Source organism: Phyllostomus discolor, chromosome 5, assembly GCF_004126475.2.
Source record: "Phyllostomus discolor isolate MPI-MPIP mPhyDis1 chromosome 5, mPhyDis1.pri.v3, whole genome shotgun sequence".
In the NCBI taxonomy this organism is placed as follows: domain Eukaryota; kingdom Metazoa; phylum Chordata; class Mammalia; order Chiroptera; family Phyllostomidae; genus Phyllostomus; species Phyllostomus discolor.
Window position 1 is genome coordinate 18,791,015 of NC_040907.2, and position 19,426 is coordinate 18,810,440.

The following is a 19,426-nucleotide window of genomic DNA, read 5'->3' on the forward strand; positions in this document are numbered from 1 at the left end:
TCCTGGCCAACTTGTGAAGGGCCAGGGGAGGCAGCCTGGTCCTGTGGGCACGGCTGTGTGGGCAGGTCGGGGAGGATCAGCCGATGGCAGGGGTCGTCAGGCTGTGTCATGGTGGCAAACAGGCCCCACTGAGTCCCGGTTTCCTTGCAGAGCTACACACGGAGCGCGGCCTTCATCGTGACCCTGCACCCGCTGCAGAGCACCACGCCCGACTTCTGGCGGCTGGTCTACGACTACGGGTGCACCTCCATCGTCATGCTCAACCAGCTGCACCAGTCCAACTCCGCCTGGGTGAGGGCGCCGCCTGCCGGGCGGGCGGGCGGGCGGGCTGCTGCCCTGGGCTCCCATGTGTCCAAGAGCACATCCTGGAAGTTGGGCTGGATCCCCGCTCTGCCATCTGTTAGCTGGGTGACCTTCGACAGGTCATGCTCCCTCGCAGAGCCTGGGTTTCCTTGTCTGCCGGACTAGAGAAAAATAGCTGCTTTTTGTTAAATACTTGCTGTGTGTCAGGGACTCTACCTTGCACTTATGGGCTTCAGGTGAGAAAATGAAGACCCAGACAGGTGAAGCGACTTTTCCAGGGTCACAGCTGCGAAGGGGCAGATCTGTGCCCTCCTCTGGGCTGCCTCCTTTCAAAGCCCCTGCTTCTTCAGTCGCTGAGGTGGACTGCCCATCAGGGGGCCTTTGAGGCAGAGTAGAGTTCCAGCCCCCTCACTTTCTGACTGCTCCATCTGGGAAACTGTTTGGGCCTCAGTTCCCTCCTCTGTGAAATGGGGACCTTCACAGCACCTGTTCGCTCATGGGGTTATTGTCAGGACCATGCCAGATATACGTAGGGGCTTAGTGCTGGGCCACATCTAGTACATGGTGGCCTTTCGGTACATGTCAGGGATGAAGGCAACAAGGGTGACAGTCGCCTCTGAGGTTGGTCCTGATACTGGCTCAGTGACTTCAGCTAGAGGGGCTGCCCCATTTCCTTTTGGGGCTCCCCAAACTGAAGCTCCTAGGAAGTGCAGGTGCCCAGCCTGCCCGCCCCTCATGGCCATATCCCCTAGGTCTCTGTGCCCCTCCCTCCCTAGCTCCCTGTCCCAGGAGGCCAGGAGGGTTTGCTATAAGATGAGCATGATATCCTCTTAGTGGCCGCCTGGAAAAGACTTGTTCCCTGGGCTCTTTATGAGCCAGGCACTTGGTGTAAATGACCTGGGACTGCAGGGCAATGAACCTCAGTCCCTGGGCAGGGATCTGAAGGGGATCCCATGGGGCAAGAACCCACCCTTGCTCAGGTGGGGAGGGAGGGACCCAGAGGGAGGCCCACGCGGACACCATTCACAGGTCACCCATTTGCTCATCCATTCAGCCGCCTTTCACTACAGCCTGCTCCCTGCCAGGCCCTGCATCGGGCATTGGGGAGACAGGGAGAGAACACGCTACCCCTCCCAGATCTCACGGTCCAGGGGGAAACGGTTACAAAACCCGACAGAGACAGCAGACAGACACAGGAGCCTGTGGGAGAATGTATCAGAGAGGGTTTCCTGGAGGAGGTGTTGTGATATTTGAGCTGAGGTGGGCAGGAAGGGTAGAGTTAACTAGTGGAGAAGTGCAAGGTGAGTGGTCCGTGGAGAAGGAGCAGCACGTGCAAAGGCCTGAATGCAAGCGGCTGCTGGGACCCCAGGCAAAAAGGGGAAGGTAGTACCCTCTCCTTACGGGGAGTAGTCAGAGAGGGAAGCAGATGGAGCATGGTGTTGTCTGGGAGGAGCTGGGGCCGTTTCACAGATGGAGGAGCTGGGGCCCAGATAAGGGAAGAGCTGAGACCAGGAGCAGGGGCCTGGGACCGACTAGCTGGCGCAGTAGTGCATGTATGTGTGGGGGCTGTGCCTCCTGTCCCTCTGCCGTCTGGAGTCTGTGGCCTGGAGGGGGATACGTGTCGGACCCTGACTCCAGGGAGTGGACTCGGGCAGGTGCTGAGCAGTGTCGCAGCATCAGGGACACCCACCTCTGAGCGGATGCCAGAAGGCAGAAGCAGTGAGAGAGAAGACCAGGGGGCAGGGGTCGCTGGGATGGGTCCCTGGAAGAAGGCAGCCTTGTGTAGGCGTGTGCGCTTATGAGGAAGTGTGAGCGTGTCAGTGCATCCACTGTGAAGGGTTGGTCTCAGCCGACCTGAGTGTGCCTGTGCAGAATGCACCGGGCAGGTGTGCCTGCAGTCTCACTGGTGAGTGCAGAGAGCAGGGAACTCTGAAGACAAGTCCGGAGTGAGTGGGGGGCTAGGGCGCGTGGGAGCCCCAGGGCAGGTGTGCAGGCTCAGGGGCGGGTGTGGGTGGCAGCCGCCTGGAGGCTCCACTCAGCCCCCGTCTCTGTGCCCGTGCCGCCAGCCGTGCCTGCAGTACTGGCCGGAGCCGGGCCGGCAGCAGTACGGCCTCATGGAGGTGGAGTTCGTGTCAGGCACAGCGGACGAGGACTTGGTGGCCCGTGTCTTCCGGGTACAGAACATCTCCAGGGTGAGTGACCTGGGAGCCCCAGGGGAGAGCTGGGGTGATGGTAGGGCCCGTAATGACCTTCAGGTCACCGGGGGCCTTGTCACTGGCGCTCATGTCCCCTCGCCGGCTGCCCCCCTCCAAACCCCAGCTGCAGGAGGGGCACCTGCTGGTGCGGCACTTCCAGTTCCTGCGCTGGTCTGCGTACCGGGACACGCCTGACTCCAAGAAGGCCTTCCTGCACCTGCTGGCCGAGGTGGACAGGTGGCAGGCAGAGAGCGGGGATGGACGCACCGTCGTGCACTGCCTGTGAGTGCTGGTCCCGCCTCGGGTGGCGGGAGGGGTTGGGGGCCCAAGGGCGGGGGGCAAAGGTCCAGTGTGGGAGAGGGCACCAGGGCCCCTGGGCTCCCACACGGCCTGACCCTGCCTTCCCTAGAGAATCCCGGTCAGTCCCCAGGGTGTGGACTTAACCCTGAACCACCCAGTACTCTCTGCGTGTTGTTTGACTTGACCAATTTAGTTAGCGAGTCCTGTCAGCGTCCTGTGATACTGTAGTGCTCTTCTTAAGCCAATGGGTTTCTGGTCTTTGCTGTGGTCCACTACAACAAAGTTAAATGTGAATGCTCACATGCAACTTTTTCACTCATTCATTCATTTGTTCCCATGCCCCACTCATAATTCATGCATTCACTCAGGTCTGGGTGCAGCCACTCCTTTGCCCACACTTTTTCATGCTTCCAGACTTGCCCTTCCCAGTGCGGTGTGGGGCTGGGAGTGTTGGACGTGGGGATGGGGAGCTGAGTTGGCGGGCCTGCCTGGCTTTCAGGGAGGGGCTCTCAGTTCCAGTGGGAGAGACTCCTAGAGGCCGGGGCTGCGGGCCTGCCTGGTCCCTCATCTCCTGAGCAGTACCTCCTCGCTGAGTTACAGGGAGCAGAGGAGGGAGAGGGCAGGGACAGGCCCCGGCCTGACTCGGTGTGTCTGTGTCCGCCTTGCTGGGGGTGACCGGCACTCTCAGGGTTCATTTTCCATCCTGCTCTCTGGGGTTTGCTTGCTGCCCCTTGGCCCTCCTCTGTTGCTGTCTGTCTCACTTCTTTCTCTCGGAGTGATCCTTCCTCCTTGCTCTCAGAGCCTGCTGTTTCTCCTGGAGGCTTTGTCTTCCTGGATTTCTTCATCGTGGGATGTCAGTCTCAGTGCCTGACTCCGCCCCCTTGGTCTTGCAGTTCACCTCTAGGCTCCCTGCCCCTCCCTTCTGGGTTCCCTGGCCCCGCCCCTCACCTCTGGGCTCCCAGACCTTGGCCTTGCCCTTTACCTTGGAGTTCGGCCTCCTACCCCAAGCTCTGCCCCAAACCTTTTTTGTCTCATTTAGAAATGGAGGCGGCCGCAGCGGCACCTTCTGCGCCTGCTCCACGGTCCTGGAGATGATTCGTTGCCACAACCTGGTGGACGTTTTCTTTGCTGCCAAAACACTTAGGAACTACAAACCCAACATGGTGGAGACCCTGGTGAGGTGCCCTGTTCCCTGTGCTGCCTCCAACCCCCTGGCTCAGGCCCAGCCAGGCCCCTCAGCACCCACCCTCCCATACCTCATCCCCACAATTGGACCTTGGGCTCCCACAGGTAATCCTGTGGTGCCAAAACGTTACCCTGTCTCCCCCCCTTCTCCTTAAAGATGGGTCAGGTCTCACGCCTGCCCGCCCTCCCCAGTACTAGAGAGGGGCCGGCTCACGGTCTCCTGTCTCCCTGTCCCCAGGATCAGTACCACTTTTGCTACGATATGGCCCTGGAGTACCTGGAGGGGCTGGAGTCCAGATAGCGGGGGCCCCGGCTCGGAGCACCCCCTGTGCACTCAGGACCAGGCCTGTCATCCCGGACTGACGAGGAAGACCTGCGTCCCCAACTCTGCTCAGCCGCAGCCCCCTCAGGGAGGCCACTGGAGTGGATGACGAGCCATCTTGGTGCTGCCTTCCGCTGTGGGCAGGCCCTTTTGCCGTGTCCCATGGGCAGGCAGGGGGCCAAGGAGCAGCTTGGCGAGACGGCTGCCCCGCCCACCTGTGTAGGGTGCTGGCCTGTGCCGAGAGGCCTGGCACTGCCCGGCAGAGTGACAGGGACTCAGAGCTGCCTGCCCTAGGGGACCCAGGCTCAAGGCCCTTGACTGTACCCCAGCCCTTGGTGCAGTGTATACAAGGCCAGGGTTCCACCCCGTGGCTTGACACGCATTGGGAGTGCACTGGGCCTCGGCATCTAGAATCCCCTCTGGCCCAGCTCCTGAAGGTCCTGGGGAGACTGGACTCTGCCTGATTTGCTGGTGGGCATGTCAGACTGAGGCTCCCCAGGGGGCACTGCAGCCCCCCACCCCCGACTGTTGCCCCCTGCAGCCCCTGGGCTATGTTGCTCACCGTCCTTTCCACTTCTGCTCCCCTGACATGTGCTCTGAGCTTCCCTGAACCAGGACTGCCCATCCCTGCCCTGCCTGATGTGGGGCCCCTTCCCTGCCTGACCCAGTGTCTGCAGAATGAGACATACCCTCAGTCCCCTCTGCCTAGAACTTCCAGGCCTCACCGGCTGGGTCCTGCTCAGCCTGGGCCGGTGGCACCCAGCTACAGCCCCCGGCGTCAAGGTCCCTGCGGCTCCTGACCAGGCTGCCGAATGGGGAGAGGGCACTGTTAGGTCAGGGTTGCTCGCAGCCCTTAGAGTTCAGGGGAAGAAGGTATATTTTGGGATGGAGGATCAATGCTTTTTGTTTATTTTGGTTTTTGATGGGTCGGTGGGAAGCTGTCTTTAAAACAGGGCAGGCCACACCCCCATTCCGTGCCTCTATTTCCCCATCCGTAAACTGTAGCTATGACTACTGACCTACCTCGCAGGGGGCTGTGGGGAGGCGTAAGCTGTATTTGTAAAGTGCTTTGTAAATAAACGTGCTCTCTGAATGCCACCAGGCAGCCTTGTGTGTGTCTGCCCAGCCTGGCTGGGGCTTGCCCAGGGCCGTGGGCGGGAGGGCCCTGGACTGGGAGCCGGACGCCTGGGTGCTGGTCTGGCATCTGTTTCCCATCCATAAAGTGGTGGAGGTGTGGACCAGAGCATCACTCAGGGTCCTTCCGTTTGCAGAGGTGGTTCCAAGGGACTCCTGGCTCATTGCTGCCTCCTCCTAGGCCTCTGGGGTGCTTCCTCTGTGGGGGCAGCATGGGAAGCTCAGGCTCTGGTGTTAGGCAGATGGGATCCACCAGCTGCGAGACCCTGGGTGGCAAGCCAGCTTCTCTCCCTGGGGCTTGGTTTCGTATCTGTAAAATGCGGGCAGTCCTGTTAGGATCAGAAGGCATCATGATTAAGTGCCTTGCATGGTGCCAGGTGTGCTGAGAGGGCTATGTATGAACACACAGCAGAGAGGACACACAGGAGGCACACAGCTGGGGATGGTCATCCTGCTACCCGGGTACGGTCATTCCCAGCCCGAGGCTTCCTCAGGAGGTGAAGTGGGAGGATGAGGAGTGGGCTGGCTGGTAGGGACCCGAGTCACTCCTGGCTCTGTCACACACTTGCTATATGACCTTGGACAAGACACTCCCTGTTTCTGGTCCTCAGTCTCTTCATATGAAGACTGGCTATATGATGTAGTGATTCTGTTTGCACACTGGCTGACTCTCTGTGCCTCAGTTTCCACACTGGTTAAAGCAGGGGTCCCCAACTTCTGGGCCTCAGACTGGTACCGGTCCATGGCCTATTAAGAACTGGGCTGCCCAGCAGGAGGTGAGTTGGATGTAATTCACTTGAATCATCCCAAAACCATCCCCCACACCCACCTCGGTCTGTGGAAAAATTGTCTTCCACAGAACCAGTCCTTGATGCCAAAAGGGTTGGGGACCGCTGAAGGGATGTGACCTGTTCTAACAACCATGCAATTCAACATCCTTTAATCTGAATTAAAAATTCATCAGTTGGGATCCCACTTGACTAGATTCGCCCACTCACCCTCATTCTGAATTGACTGCTGAGCCTCACATGGTGGCTGGCAGATGTATGTCAGATACTGACTAAGCAATAGAATGCGACTCACTTTCGCCAGTAGAATGTGGCGTAAGTGATGTCAAGTGAGTTCTGGACCCTAGACCTCAAGGGGCATTGCAGTTTTTGCTTTGCCCTCTTGGAACTCCATCACGTAAGGAAACCTGTTTGGCTTCCCTGAAGCTTTGAGGACACGTGGAGAAGAACCAGTGCAACCTGTGAACGGCACATACCAGTTATCACACCTGCAAATGAGGCCATTTTGGGCCTGCCAGCCTGGTCGACGTGTGAAGTGAGTTATTTCCTGATTAAGCTTAGCAGAAGCTGTCTAAGCAACCCCCAGAACTGATAAATAAGTTGTTAGAACTGATAAATCTTGGTTCTTTCTTTTAAACCAAGACATTTTTTGGGGTTGTTTGTTATGCAGCAGCAGCTAACTGATACATGTGTTCTAGGCAGTGTAGCTACAGCTCTATTTGCCCCCATCAGTTACTGAGCTCCTCAAGGGCAGGGAGTGTTTCTTTGTTCATCTTATTGTGTCCATTGGTTAGCAAAGGGCTGGTCTTGCAACTGGCGCTAAAGAAATGTCGGCATGGGGAGGGAAGGAAGGCGGGAGTGTGGTCATGCCTGTCGGTGTGACCAGTGGCCTTACGTGGCCTTTCAGAAGAGCTGGGAAGTGGGCTGTGTATTAGGAGGAGTGCCAGCTCCAGAGCCAGCAAGCAGCTGCCCACCCCCAGCTCCGCATCCCACGGCTCACGTGCCCCAACCACCCTGTTTCCTAATCTGGAAAATCAACATAACAATACCTACTTGCAGGATTGGTCATGATGTTTAGAGAAAAAATGTTTCAAAAGAACTAGCATTGTTTAAAAAAAAAAAAGGGAATTAGCACAGTAACTGTCCCGCCATGAATGCCATCTCGTATCATAATAGTGAGGTCCTTGGTTAATAACAATGGTCACTGTCACCTTTGTTTAGCACCTGTCACTGTATTAGATGCCTTGTACCCTTTGTCTCTTACTTCCTACAACAGCTCTTTAAGGTAGAGGTAACTCCTTCATTTAGAGATGGGGAAATGGAGGACCAGAGAGGCAGCTTGCTCCCCCAAAGTCATAGCCAGTACAAGACAGAGTCTGGACTTGAATTTGAACCCATGGTTAGGCTGACTCCACAGCCTGGGCCTTTAACTGCCTCGATCTATGGATGATCTGGGTGGTGTCAAAAGCCAGAGAATCACTTGGCGCAACACCAAATGAGTAATTTGTGGCCCGGGCCCTGATTTTCAAATGCTGTGAAATGTGTCAGAGGTGGTGGCCTCTTGGACAGGTGGCCTGGAGCACAAAAAGACAAATGCTCCAGCCTGGCGCTGCCCAGGGCCACCGGCCCAGCAGGAGTGGGGGGGAAGCCTCTCCCCACTCAAGCCCAGCAAATAGGATTTCTGCGAGCGCGGACGGGCCAGCTGCCTAGCACTGCCAGGAGCGGAATTTGTTTGTTATAATAAATCTGGCTGTAGGAACCTGCCAAGCAATTACTCTCCCAGCCTCCCTGTCGGTCCTGATTGGGCACCCAGGAGATGGAGCCGTGACTTTGATAGATGCTAAGGCCATTTGCAAGGCCCTAATTGAGAGCAGGCCTTGGCTGCCTCCCCGTCATTGGGATCCTGCTGACCTCCCTTGGCTGACCTCTCATGGACAAGAGCTTAATAGACACCCCAATGGCCGAGGGCAGTGCAGAAACAATGGGGTCACTGCATAGGCGGATCCTACCTTGCCATGCAGTGGAGAGAACAGGGACTCTGGTGTCTGAGGGCCTTAGTCTGAGGGCCTCCTCTTGGGGGGGGGTGGTGGGGAGGCACTGAGGCTGGACCATGAGTGAGCCCCCAGCGCCTCGTCTGAGAAATGAAAGAAAGAAAAACCGTGGGCTGTGGTTTTGCCAGGGCAGTGGGGAGCTGGGCTGTGTGGGCGTGATTGGAAGGACCTATGGTTTCAACAGGTCCAGGCCACGCTCTGCCCTGCGTGCGGAGGACAGAGGCTTCAGACGTGGCGATGTAAACGGCACAGCTGTCTCTGGCCCTTGCCGAACCCAGGGCCTGGCGCCAGGGGCTGTGTGCATGGTCGGCCTCCAGCAGAGCTGTCCCCCTTCTGCAGAGGTCAAGGCTCAAAGGGCTGAAGCAACTTGCCGCAGGTCACAGAGCCCCCACATGTCCCACAAACAGCAGCAGCCAGAGTGATTGTTTGAAAAAGTAAACAAAAAGCCAGGCACCATCACTCTGGTGCTGAGACCTCCAGGGACCACCTACTACGCTGAGTAAAAGTGGAGCTCCTGGTCCTGACCTTGGAAGCTTTGCCTGGTATGGCCTTTGCCCTCTCCCTGACCTCATTTCTTCTCGTCACTTCGAGCTCTTTGCCTGAATGCCCTTCACCAGTCCGTGCATGACTGGTTCTTCTTGTTATCCAGGTCCCAGCCCCTCCCTGAGAGCCCCCTGACCCCACCCCGACTGTCCTGAGGGGCCCTTCCTGCCTCACTGTCCCTGTCCCTCTCAGGGCCCCGCACCGTCTGTCCTTACCTGCCTTCTCACAGTGGGTGATGGGCTTGCTGTCCTTTGGCTGTTTGTTCACTGCCTGTCCCACCAGACTGAGAGAGAGCCAAAGCCATGTGGATGCGGTCCCCCTGTGCCCCCTGCACCGAGCATGGAGCCTGGCACAGCCTCAATGAATACTCGTATTTGTTGGATGAATGAAAGGTGCAGGGCCAGGACACACACCGTCTGTCTTCCTCTAAAGCCCGTACTCTTAAGCACATTATTTTTAGTCTTCCAGATGGTCAAATGGCTGGATACCATGAGGCCGGGCTCCAGAGCCGGCTCAGCCACCACCGTGCTGTGCGGCCTTGAGTGAACATCTGTTCTCTTTGGGGCTCCGTCTCCCGATCTGTCCGGTGCGGAGCGACTCACTGCCCTTTAGGAGCCATTGCAAGGAGGGTACCATTGGTTTGACATCAGTGACAAAAGCAGGGATGTGAAACTCGGCTTAGGGAACATAGTCAGTAATACTGTGGCAACTCTGTGGTACCAGGTGGGTGCTAGACTTGCTGGGGTGGTCGTTTTATATGTTATTTATTTATTTATTTTTTAAATTACCTTTTTAAAAAGATTATATTTTACTTATTTTTAGAGAGGGAAGGGAGGGAGAAAGAGAGAGAGAAACATCAATGTGCGGTTGCTGGGGGCCGTGGCCTGCAACCCAGGCATGTGACCTGACTGGGAATCGAACCTGCGATGCTTTGGTTCGTAGCCCACGCTCAATCCACTGAACTACGCCAGCCAGGGCTATATATGTCTTATCAATATGCTGTATACCTGAAACCAATATAACATCATACGTCAACTAATAAAAACAAAAACCCGCATCGGCGACAGTGGGGCTGATGTGGCTCAGTGGTGTCAGGCCACTGGTCTAAGTATTTGCTCTCAGGATCTGGTGAAAACTTGCATGTGGTTTGGGCTTTGGTCTCACGGGCCTGGGCACTTATCCCGGTAGGTGCCTGCATTGTACTTAATGTAGACATTGTCCCTAATCTTTCCAGCAACCCGAGAGGGACATATTACCAGAACCATTTGATATATAAGGAAGCAGGGCCAGAGAAGTGAGGTGAATTGCTTAGGGTTCCATAGATGGAAAAGAACCAAGATAGGATTAGAACCCGTGTCACTTGACTCCAAACCCTTTGCTCTTGGAATCGTCACAGAAATACTGGCAAATCTGAGCCTCAAGCACATTCACTGTTTGCGATTTCTTTTTTGTCCGCAAGTCACTCTTCCCCCTCAACACTTACTCGAGCCAGGCTCGGCCAGCGCAGACAGCTGGAGACAGGCTTAGGCGAGGCCTACGGTCAAGCAGCTTCCCAGACTCAGTGCGCATCCCCTGGCAGGCCTGGCAGGGACGCTGTGGAATGAATGTCTGGCTAGCAGGTGGGCCTGCAAATGGTGGGGGTGGCCTGAGTCAGCAGGAGCCGAGGAACTGAAAAAGCCTCTTCAAGGAAAATGAAATGCATCTCAACTCACGTCCTACTTACTCCCAGGGGTGGGAAGAGGGAGCCTGTCCAGGAATTTTATTTTCTGTTCATTTGAAAGCTGAACAATGTGGCTTTCTTCAGTTGTGGTTATTATGGGACTGCATTCTCTTTTCAAAGAGAGCTGGGGACAGTTTTCTCCCCAGGGGTCTAGCCCACGCCTGCCCGTCTTCCCCAAAAGGCAGAGAAGCTCTTGCCCTTTCAGTCTCTTCCCCTGGTGAACCCTTTGCTCCCTTCCATGTCTGTTTCTCCCCCAAGCCAGTTACCGATTTATTGTCTGTGAGCTCCAAATATACCCTTCTTTGCCCTGCTTGGTGATACTGGAGCTGGACCCTGCGAACAGTTCTTTTGCCAGCTGGAGCAATGATGGGCTTTGCCAGTAGAGGGCGCTAGAGGGACACTGTAAGGTGATAGCCGGAAGTCACTTGGGTCTGGTCCTCCTTCCTAAAAAAAAAAAATTCCAGTGCAGGAGCCAAAAAACTTGGGAACCAGCTCCAGATGTTCCCTCAGGTCTTGCTTTCCAGAGGCCCGCCTCCACAGACCAGTGCTAGCCCGCAGTCCCTGCCCAGCCTTTCAGCCACCAGAGGCTGCATGCTCTTCGTGTCTGTGTGCTCATCCCGCCCTCACCAGAGAGGCCTGCACCCCAGTCTTCACCAGGACCTCCTCAGTCCTTAGACCCTCCATCGTTCCCTCTCCCTCAGCCCAGCCACAAGTTGCCGCTTTTCTTTTTCCTTTTGGAACACTTTTTCTTCTGGAAGCCTCTTTCTGTCTGCCCCCCGGGTCCCTTAGTGTCTTTACGCCTGTAGTAATGAACTACCCATTGCTAGTTAATAACTCCATATATTAAATTTTTCATGTTCAAATTATGGGTTATGAACTCAGTCTCCTGACTGAATTCTAATTGATATAGAATCGAGAGCAGCGGTGGTCCCAGGAAACAGACCCTCAAAAGTACAAGTTTGGTGGTTTTGTGGCCCATAAGCAACAGGGCTGAGCTCCCTGCCAGCGAGACACGGGGTGCTGGTAATCCGCACATAGCGGTGCCGTAGTTATCCCACCGCCTGTGATGGGTTTGGATGCAGTGCCCACTGAAGCCAGTGTCATGGAGCCCGAGTGACTACTACAGGTGACCGTCACATGAGTGAGTATGGCTGCAAGGACTGCAGTGTGGGATGGGGTCTTGAATGCACTGGAGCACTTGAGCTAAAAAAAGAGATAAGTTCAGGCCATTTAATTTTCAGCTCAAATCATGGTTTGAGAACCACAGAGCTTCCATCAAAGAATCTCTTAGTCATGCAACCAAAGAGCTAATATTAATGAAAATAAAACACTTACCTGTGTGGGCCAGAGGATCTACACATCAGTTAAATTTACAGTACGGCCGAGGTGTCCACAGGAGAGTTCAGATATAAGTCAGGAAAGAATGGGGTCATGAAACTTGGGATAGCGATACCTGGTTGGCCTCAGATGAAATGGAGAGACACTCTGAGCTGTGCTGTTACAAAGAACTTGCTCTCTCGTGTCTGAAGAGACTAGTTCTCCTTTGTTTGAAAACCCTGTGGGAACCTATATGGGGCAGAAGCCTTGAAGCTGATGACTGTTCTAATCAAACATGCCCCAAGCACCCCGTGTTGCCATTATATTCATAATGAGGGTAAAATCTCAGTATGCTCTAAGGGGTCAGGTACACACTCTGATCCAGGAGAAGATAGTTTACAGAATAGAAGAATAGCAAGGTTTTTGCTAATGGCAAGATTTGACTAATCCCGGGGAATACACACGGGAGTTGATTCAAAGGGCAGAAGATAATATTAAATTATTCTGAATTCATGGATGTGGATTTGGGGTTTAATATGTTAGCTTGTGTGGTGGAAGGTGTCTCTAAGCAGTTGACTTGATTGGTTGACTGAAACTTGGACTTGAAGATGGCTTATGTTTCATCAGAGAGATGCAAATGGAAACCACGATGAGATTTTACCTCACCCCTGTCAGAATGGCTCTCTTCAATAAATCAACAAACAGCAAGTGCTGGCAAGGATGTGGAAAAAAGGGGGCCCTAGTGCACTCTTGGGGGGCTGGTTGCAGACTGGTGCAGCCACCGTGAAAAACAGTATGGGATCTCCTCAAAAAACTAAAAATGGAACTACCTTTTAACCCAGTGATTCCACTGCTGGGAATAGACCCAAAGAAAAGAATTTATGCATCCACATGTTCATAACAGCACTAATTTACAATAGCTGAAATTTGGAAATAGCCTAAGTGCCCATTAGTAGATGAGTAGATAAAAAAACTGTGGTACAGCTACATAATGGAGTACTATGGAGCAGAAAGAAGGAAGGAATTCTTGCCTGTAGCCACAGCATGGATGGAACTGGAGACTATTATGCTAAGTGGAATAAGCCAGTCGGTTAAAGACAAATACTATATGATCTCACTTATAAGAGGAATCTACTGGCTGGCATAGCTCAGTGGATTGAGCACGGGCTGTGAACCAAAGCATCGCAGGTTCGATTCCCAGTCAGGGTACATGCCTGGGTTGCAGGCCATGACCCCCAGCAACCACACATTGATGTCTCTCTCTCTCTCTCTCTCTTTCTCTCTATCTCCCTCCCTTCCCCTCTGTCTGAAAATAAAATAATAAAATCTTAAAAAAAAAGAGGAATCTAATGAAGAAAATAAACTAATGAGCAAAATAGAACCAGAGGCATAGAGTCATGGAACAGACTGGCAGCTGTCAGAGGGGAGGGAGGAGGAGGGGGCTGAGGGGAGAAGGTAAAGAGGTTAGTCAGAGAACATACATGAAGGACCCCTGGACATGGACAGCGGTGAGGGGACTGGTTATGGAACTGGGGGATGGGCTGGGTGGAGGGGAGGTGAAGGGGGGAAAGTGGGACAACCGTAATAGCATAAAAACATAAAATATTTATATATAAAAAAGATGGCTTACATTTAATGAGCAGAGATGCCAGAGCTTCCATGGAATCATGTGGAAGAGGGAATCCAAAGGCTTAAGGATATAGAGTGCTGGAGTGAACTTCTCATGTATGATCTGCGTGGCCACCCCAAACCATGTTCCATGAAAATCCCCAGAAGACACTCTCCTAACTAAGGCATTGAGAAATGTATTAGTGAGGTGAGAACCTACGTCCTCAAACGATTCTGTGGGTGCTCACCTTTGTAGGCCAGGTATCCCTGGGAGTAGGCTGACATTCAGAGGGGCTCCTTGACTTCATGGGGATGATAGGCTCCTGGAGAGGTAGAGGCGGAGGGGCAGTGCTCAATAGCTAAAGACAAGGTAAGTGCCTTTGCCATAAAGTGCAGCAGGGGTGTACCAGTAATCAGGGTGCCTTGGTCCATAGGGACATTTGGTGGTGACTAATTGATCAGTGTGTCCCTAGGAAGGAAATAGATGGGTAGCTTCTTGCAGTATTACTTGATCTATGTAACAGAAAAACAAACAAACAAACTTCTGGGCCTGGCAGTGGAAACCTGAGTTGAATCATTTCCTTAAAGAGTTGTGGCTTCTCATCGGTTTCCAGGAGTAAGCCAAGAATCACGATCAGGGCCCCTTGCTGAAGAGGAGGCCAGGCCCCTTGGAGAAGGTTCCTGCACCAGAGGTATGGCTATGTACCATTGATCTTCCCCCAAGCCTTCCCTAAGGCCAGTTACCAGAAAGACTGAACTTGGTAGGAGAAAGGAAGTACCCAGACCTCCAGACATTACTAGAGTCTGCCCTGAATTTACGGCAATCCTTGGGGATGCACAGTGCCACTGTGGCTCACCAGTCCAAGTGACAAACAACTACCATAGTCAGGTGACCGATAGTTAGACCAAGTGTGTCTTGTGGGCCATGTGCCTAGTTCTTGAAGGTGTAATTGTGGTGGCCTTCTTTGGCAGCTGGAAAGGATCCTCATGATTGGGTCTATGACGCGTGAACTGAGGGCAATTACAGAGGGAATTGTGGGAAAAAAAACGGAACTTCCTGGAACTTCCTTTCTCTGCCATGATAGGAAAGTGGAAGCGCTTCTCCGTCCAGGGGAATTTCAGGAATGAATGAAGATGGGAATGTGCGGAGGTGGTAATTCCTGTTTCATCCCCACTTAACTGGCCTGCTTGGCCTGTGCAGGGCCTGGATGGGTTTTGGAGAATGACTGCGCTATTGTGTGCTTCATCGGGCGGTGACCTAACTGCAGCTCCTGTCTCAGACACAGTCTCCACTGGAGCCGCTCAGTACAGCACGGTGTACATAACCGCTGACCCGCCGTGCCGTCTCATCGGCAGAGCCATTTTCTCCATACCGATTTGTGAGGACTACCGAAACCAGTCCAAGTTTACCTGAGGGGCCAGCTACACAGCGTCACGGTCTTGCCTGGGTGCTGAGTCGGTTCTCTGGCTTTCTGCCATTAGACAGTCCACCATGGGGAAGGCGATCATCCTGGCCCGCTGCACAGCCTCGCACCGGTGCGCTGCCCTGATGACAAGCCGATTGCCTCTGATGCACAGGAAGTACCAAATACGTGAACACGGGGGTGGGAAAATACCACAACGTGTCAGAGGTTTGCTACCTCCGGGAGCTTGCTGAGTGTTCAATGGTATGAAGTGTGCTGAGATATCCCCTTCCAGGTGAAAGTCAAGTTGCTGCACCTGACACTACCTACCTCAGAAAAAGGGGACGGCACTTGGTAGGCTTTGGGATTTTGGAAGAAACATCGATGAGACGTTTGTGTGAGCTGCTTCAGCCCATCAACAGAACCCTCATTAGACTGCAGCTGAGAGTGGGGACCACAGCCAAAGCAGGCCCTGCATGGAGCAAAGGCTTCAGGAAAAGTCTTTCTGCCACTCTGTCCTTGTCATCCGGTAGCTCCAACGACTCTCAGAGGTTTTACAGTAAGTATGGACGCTGTGTGGCGTCTCAGGTGGGCCCCAACAGAAAGACCACAGGGCAGACCTCTAGGGCTTGAGTAAATCTATTCCTTCTTACGCAGATAACAATCGTTCTTCTGAGAAATAGCTTGTAGTTGCTACCGGACTGTGGTAGAGACTGGATGCCTAACTACGGGACATCACGCAGCCTGAGATTCCCACTTAGGATTTCCTTCACACAACTAGCCATAAATTTAGCTTTGTGAAGCGGCAATCTACCATCAGATGGGAATGGTGTGAAAGAGTCTATGCTTAGGCAAGTGTGGAAGTGATGATTTATATGAGTCAGTGATTCTGACTCCTGCTTCATTGCCTCTTATTTCTCAAACATACTTACGGCTTCCTGGGGAGTTCCTTATGACCAGTTGACTGAGGAATAAAAACTCAAGCCTGGTTTATGGCGGGTGCTACACGATAGGCTGGTACCACCCCAAGCGGAAGGCTGCACCACGACAGCCCCATCCGGACAGCGGTGAAGGCACATCTTCACAGGGGGTGCAACTTTAAGTAGTTAAGTACGGATAATATATTTTATTGCCCATTTTGGAATTAGAGATGGCCAAAAGTATGGACCTACAGCAGTTTATGAGCAGTTGTTAATGGTGCAGTTTGGCTGGACGGTCAGAGACTTGGGAGGAACAGGCCTGGAAGATCGGGAGCAAGGACTTCTGGGGAAGAGGAATGTGCATGAACTTTCAGAACAGGCACAGACTGATGGGTGTCCCAAGCAAATGCCCACTAACGGGAATGCATGCAAGAGAGGCTTCCAATACTCAGGTAGACATTAGGACGTGCTTTGTGGTTACCAGCCTCTTTACCCAGCTGTCCCTGTGCTTGTCCAGTTGGCCTATGAATGAAGTTGCCACGGTGGCAGGGATAGGGGATATGCATGGGCTCAAAACCGTGAACTTCCCCTTACTAAGGACTGCCCTGGATACCAGCACTGCTGGGTGCTCATAAGCTCACAATATGGCACCAGCACGAGCCCACAGTACGGCACCATTGTCTGGATGGACCAGCCGTCTACCTGGTGGCAGGTTGAGTTCATTGCAGCTCTCCTCCTGCAGGGGAGACGATTCTTCCTTACTGGAATAGAATTATTTTCTGAATATGGATTTGCTGTCCCTGCCTGTAATGCTTTTGTTTATACCACCACTCCTGACTTACAGAATGCCTCACTCACCAGCATGGTACCCTGCCAGAATTGCCTCTTGTCAAGGCACTCACTTCATTACAAAGGAAGAGCGGCAGTGGGCTCATTCCCATGGAATTAACTGGTCTTACCATAGAAGCCATTGCCTGAAAGTAGGTGGCTTAATTGAAAGATAGAATGGCTTATTAAAGGCTCAAGTGTGGTGCCAGGTGGGACCCAAACCCTGAAAGGATGCAATTTACGCTTTGATTCAGACGGCACTGTGTAGTGCTGTCTCCCGCATCACTGAAATGCATGGGTCCATTAACCGAGGTGTGGAAGGAAGTGCTGGTGGTTCTTTGCCAGTCAAGGTTCAGTCAGGAGACAGAAACCACATCAAATTAACTAAGCGGAAATAAAGGAGAACCTTAAAAAATACCATGGAGATTGAAGGAGAGTGTTCAAGGAATAAAACAGAAGGGGGTGAGGAGCCTCTGCATGGCCGGGATTCAGGCCACTAGAGAGGGTGTGGTTGCAGCCCATCGACCGTGGAAAAGCTCACTGTGTTGTCCCGGCCAGAGGTGGTGTAATGGCGGGTCAAGGTTAGTGGGCAGAGAACTACTTGCTGAGGTGCTGATGACATTGGGAAGCTGCCTTGGGGGGTGCTGTTGAGTGTTCTGGAAAGCCAGCTGGGTCACTGGCTGCCAAGAAGTTTCCCACAGAGTTGGGGGGCAGGGAATAGGGAGCTACCATCAGGAAGGGGCTTGGAGGGGAGCTGGGGCTTCCACCCATCTTGCCTTTGGGAAGCCAGCTGTAGGAATGCTGAGGATACCACGGGATACACGGGAGTGTCCTCCTGCACACCCAGGAGCAAAGTACACGGGAATCAGGTAGTGTCCCGTGTCCTGCCAGTGCCACCTACTGACAAAGATGAACATCATGCATGCAGGGGAAGACGACCTGGTGCCACAAGCAGGCCTTGAGGGCTGGATTTGAAGCTGGGAAGTGGTAACAATGGACACAGGCTCCTCTCATTGTTAGTCGTAATCACCCATTTGCAGAATTTTTGCTTCTTGTCTTAGGAAAATTGAGCTTTGCTAGCTTGGAGATCTTTGCACCCAAGGGGTCATACCAGAGGACACAACGATGGTTCCAGTGAATGGAAGGGTGAGACTGCCCGCCATGGAGCCATTTGAGACCCTTGTGTCACTGAATGAACACTAAAGCAAAAAGTGTGGTGGTTGGTTTTTTTGTTTGTTTGTTTTTTGTTTTGCTTAACCACAAGAAAGAGTTATGCTACTGGACAGAGTGACTGACTGATCCTGACTACCGAGGAGAGACTGAGCTGCTGCTCCATAATGGGGGCACAGAGGACTGCGTCCGGAACTCGGGGGGTTCTCCGGGGTGCCTCTGAGTACCTCCGTGTCCCACTGCAAAGGTTAATGGAAAACTCTGCCAACCCCCAAGAGCAGGATAATTGAGGACTCCACCATGCACGAATGAAGTTTTGGTTCACTTCTCCCGCTAAAACCCCCAGTGAGCCGAGGCTCTGGCTGAGGACGGGGGCCATGTGGGATGGGTGGTGGAAGGAGGAAGCCACAGACTGAGATTGAGGCCTTGTGACCAATGACAGAAATGAGGGCTATAAAACCTTTGCTTGTCATGTCTATAACTTTGTATCTAGATGTGAACCATTTCCTCCTTCTCTCTCCTTCTTCCCATTAATATTTATATACAGATTGTTGGAGGTAAACTTTATAATTTAGTTTTCAGGAAATAGAACTTGACTGTACTAAATTTGAGGAGTCATTCACACAGCCAGTGACAGGCACAGTGACATTGGAACTGTGTATCTCCCCACTTTGAGGCAAGAATCAGAATTTTATTGGCACAAAGGATAACTGTCCTAGCGGGTGGAAATAGAATCGCTCTGGTGTGAAGGGAGGTTCACAAGCATGCAGAAGGTGAGGGCGTATGTGGAAGCTGACTAGACAAAGGCAAGGACGGTGGCAGTTGTCACTTTATTGTCTGTCAGTTCCAAGTGCACCCTTCTTTGCCCTGCTCTGGGGCACTGGAGCTGGACCCTGGCAGCGTTAATATCTGTCAGTTGAGGGCACTGGAGGGATGGGGCGAGACGATAGCATCAGGAGGCAGCTCATTTCAGGGGCTGGATCTGCTGCTTTTTCATGCAGAGTGGGAGCTGTTCAGCGGCCAGCTCAGCAGCCGCTGAGGCCACCTCCACTGCACCCTCGGGCTGTGCTCTCCGCAGCTGGCAGCCACTTTCACAGACGGGCATTAGCCACACCCGTGGCCATTGCTAGAGGTAGTACATGTTCCCTCCGTTTACTGTTTCTGTGTTCTTCAGAGCCCTCTTTTAATTCTTCTAGTAGTTCACTGCCTCTTACGAATGAACACTTCCTTTTATACTTGATTTTCCTTGTTCAAATTCCTGGTGTGCCCCCTCTGCCTCCTGAACGGACCCTGACTCAAGTTCCTCTTCATCTTGTCGTCTGGTCTCCTTTGCTGCCTCCAGCTCCGCCGTCAACAGATTGGGCTCCCCCTTGTTCTCACCTCGGCCTTTCTCCTCACCTCTGCTTTTTAAGACCCATCTTGGGAACATCTAGTGACTGTGTAAAAACAAAGATGTGGCAGCCTCCCAAGGTGCTTTGCAAAAAGGTGAACTTCCACAAAGCTGGTTGTGTGGGAGGAGCCTGGACCGTGGATGCCCGGATTCCAGAGTCAGCTCAGTCTCTGACCCACGTGTCTCACAGCTGGGAAGCAGGGAAGTTGTGATAAATACCTACTCATGTCCAAGCTGCTCTAATCAGCT

The 19,426-nt window shown here is 53.2% G+C and overlaps 1 protein-coding gene across 4 annotated transcripts in view; it reads left to right on the forward strand.

Annotated features, from left to right (window-relative positions):
* The window catches only part of PTPRU (protein tyrosine phosphatase receptor type U), a 77,511-nt gene extending 72,108 nt beyond the window's left edge, over nt 1-5,403 (forward strand). For all 4 annotated transcript variants that reach the window (XM_036025648.1, XM_028511758.2, XM_036025649.1 and 1 more), the window contains 5 exons: nt 151-291; nt 2,370-2,495; nt 2,623-2,780; nt 3,838-3,973; nt 4,222-5,403. In XM_036025648.1, the coding sequence (XP_035881541.1) occupies nt 151-291; nt 2,370-2,495; nt 2,623-2,780; nt 3,838-3,973; nt 4,222-4,284 (624 nt within the window). In that variant the 3' untranslated portion in view covers nt 4,285-5,403. The remainder of the gene's footprint in view (nt 1-150; nt 292-2,369; nt 2,496-2,622; nt 2,781-3,837; nt 3,974-4,221) is intronic.
* The last annotated feature ends 14,023 nt before the right edge of the window (nt 5,404-19,426 follow it).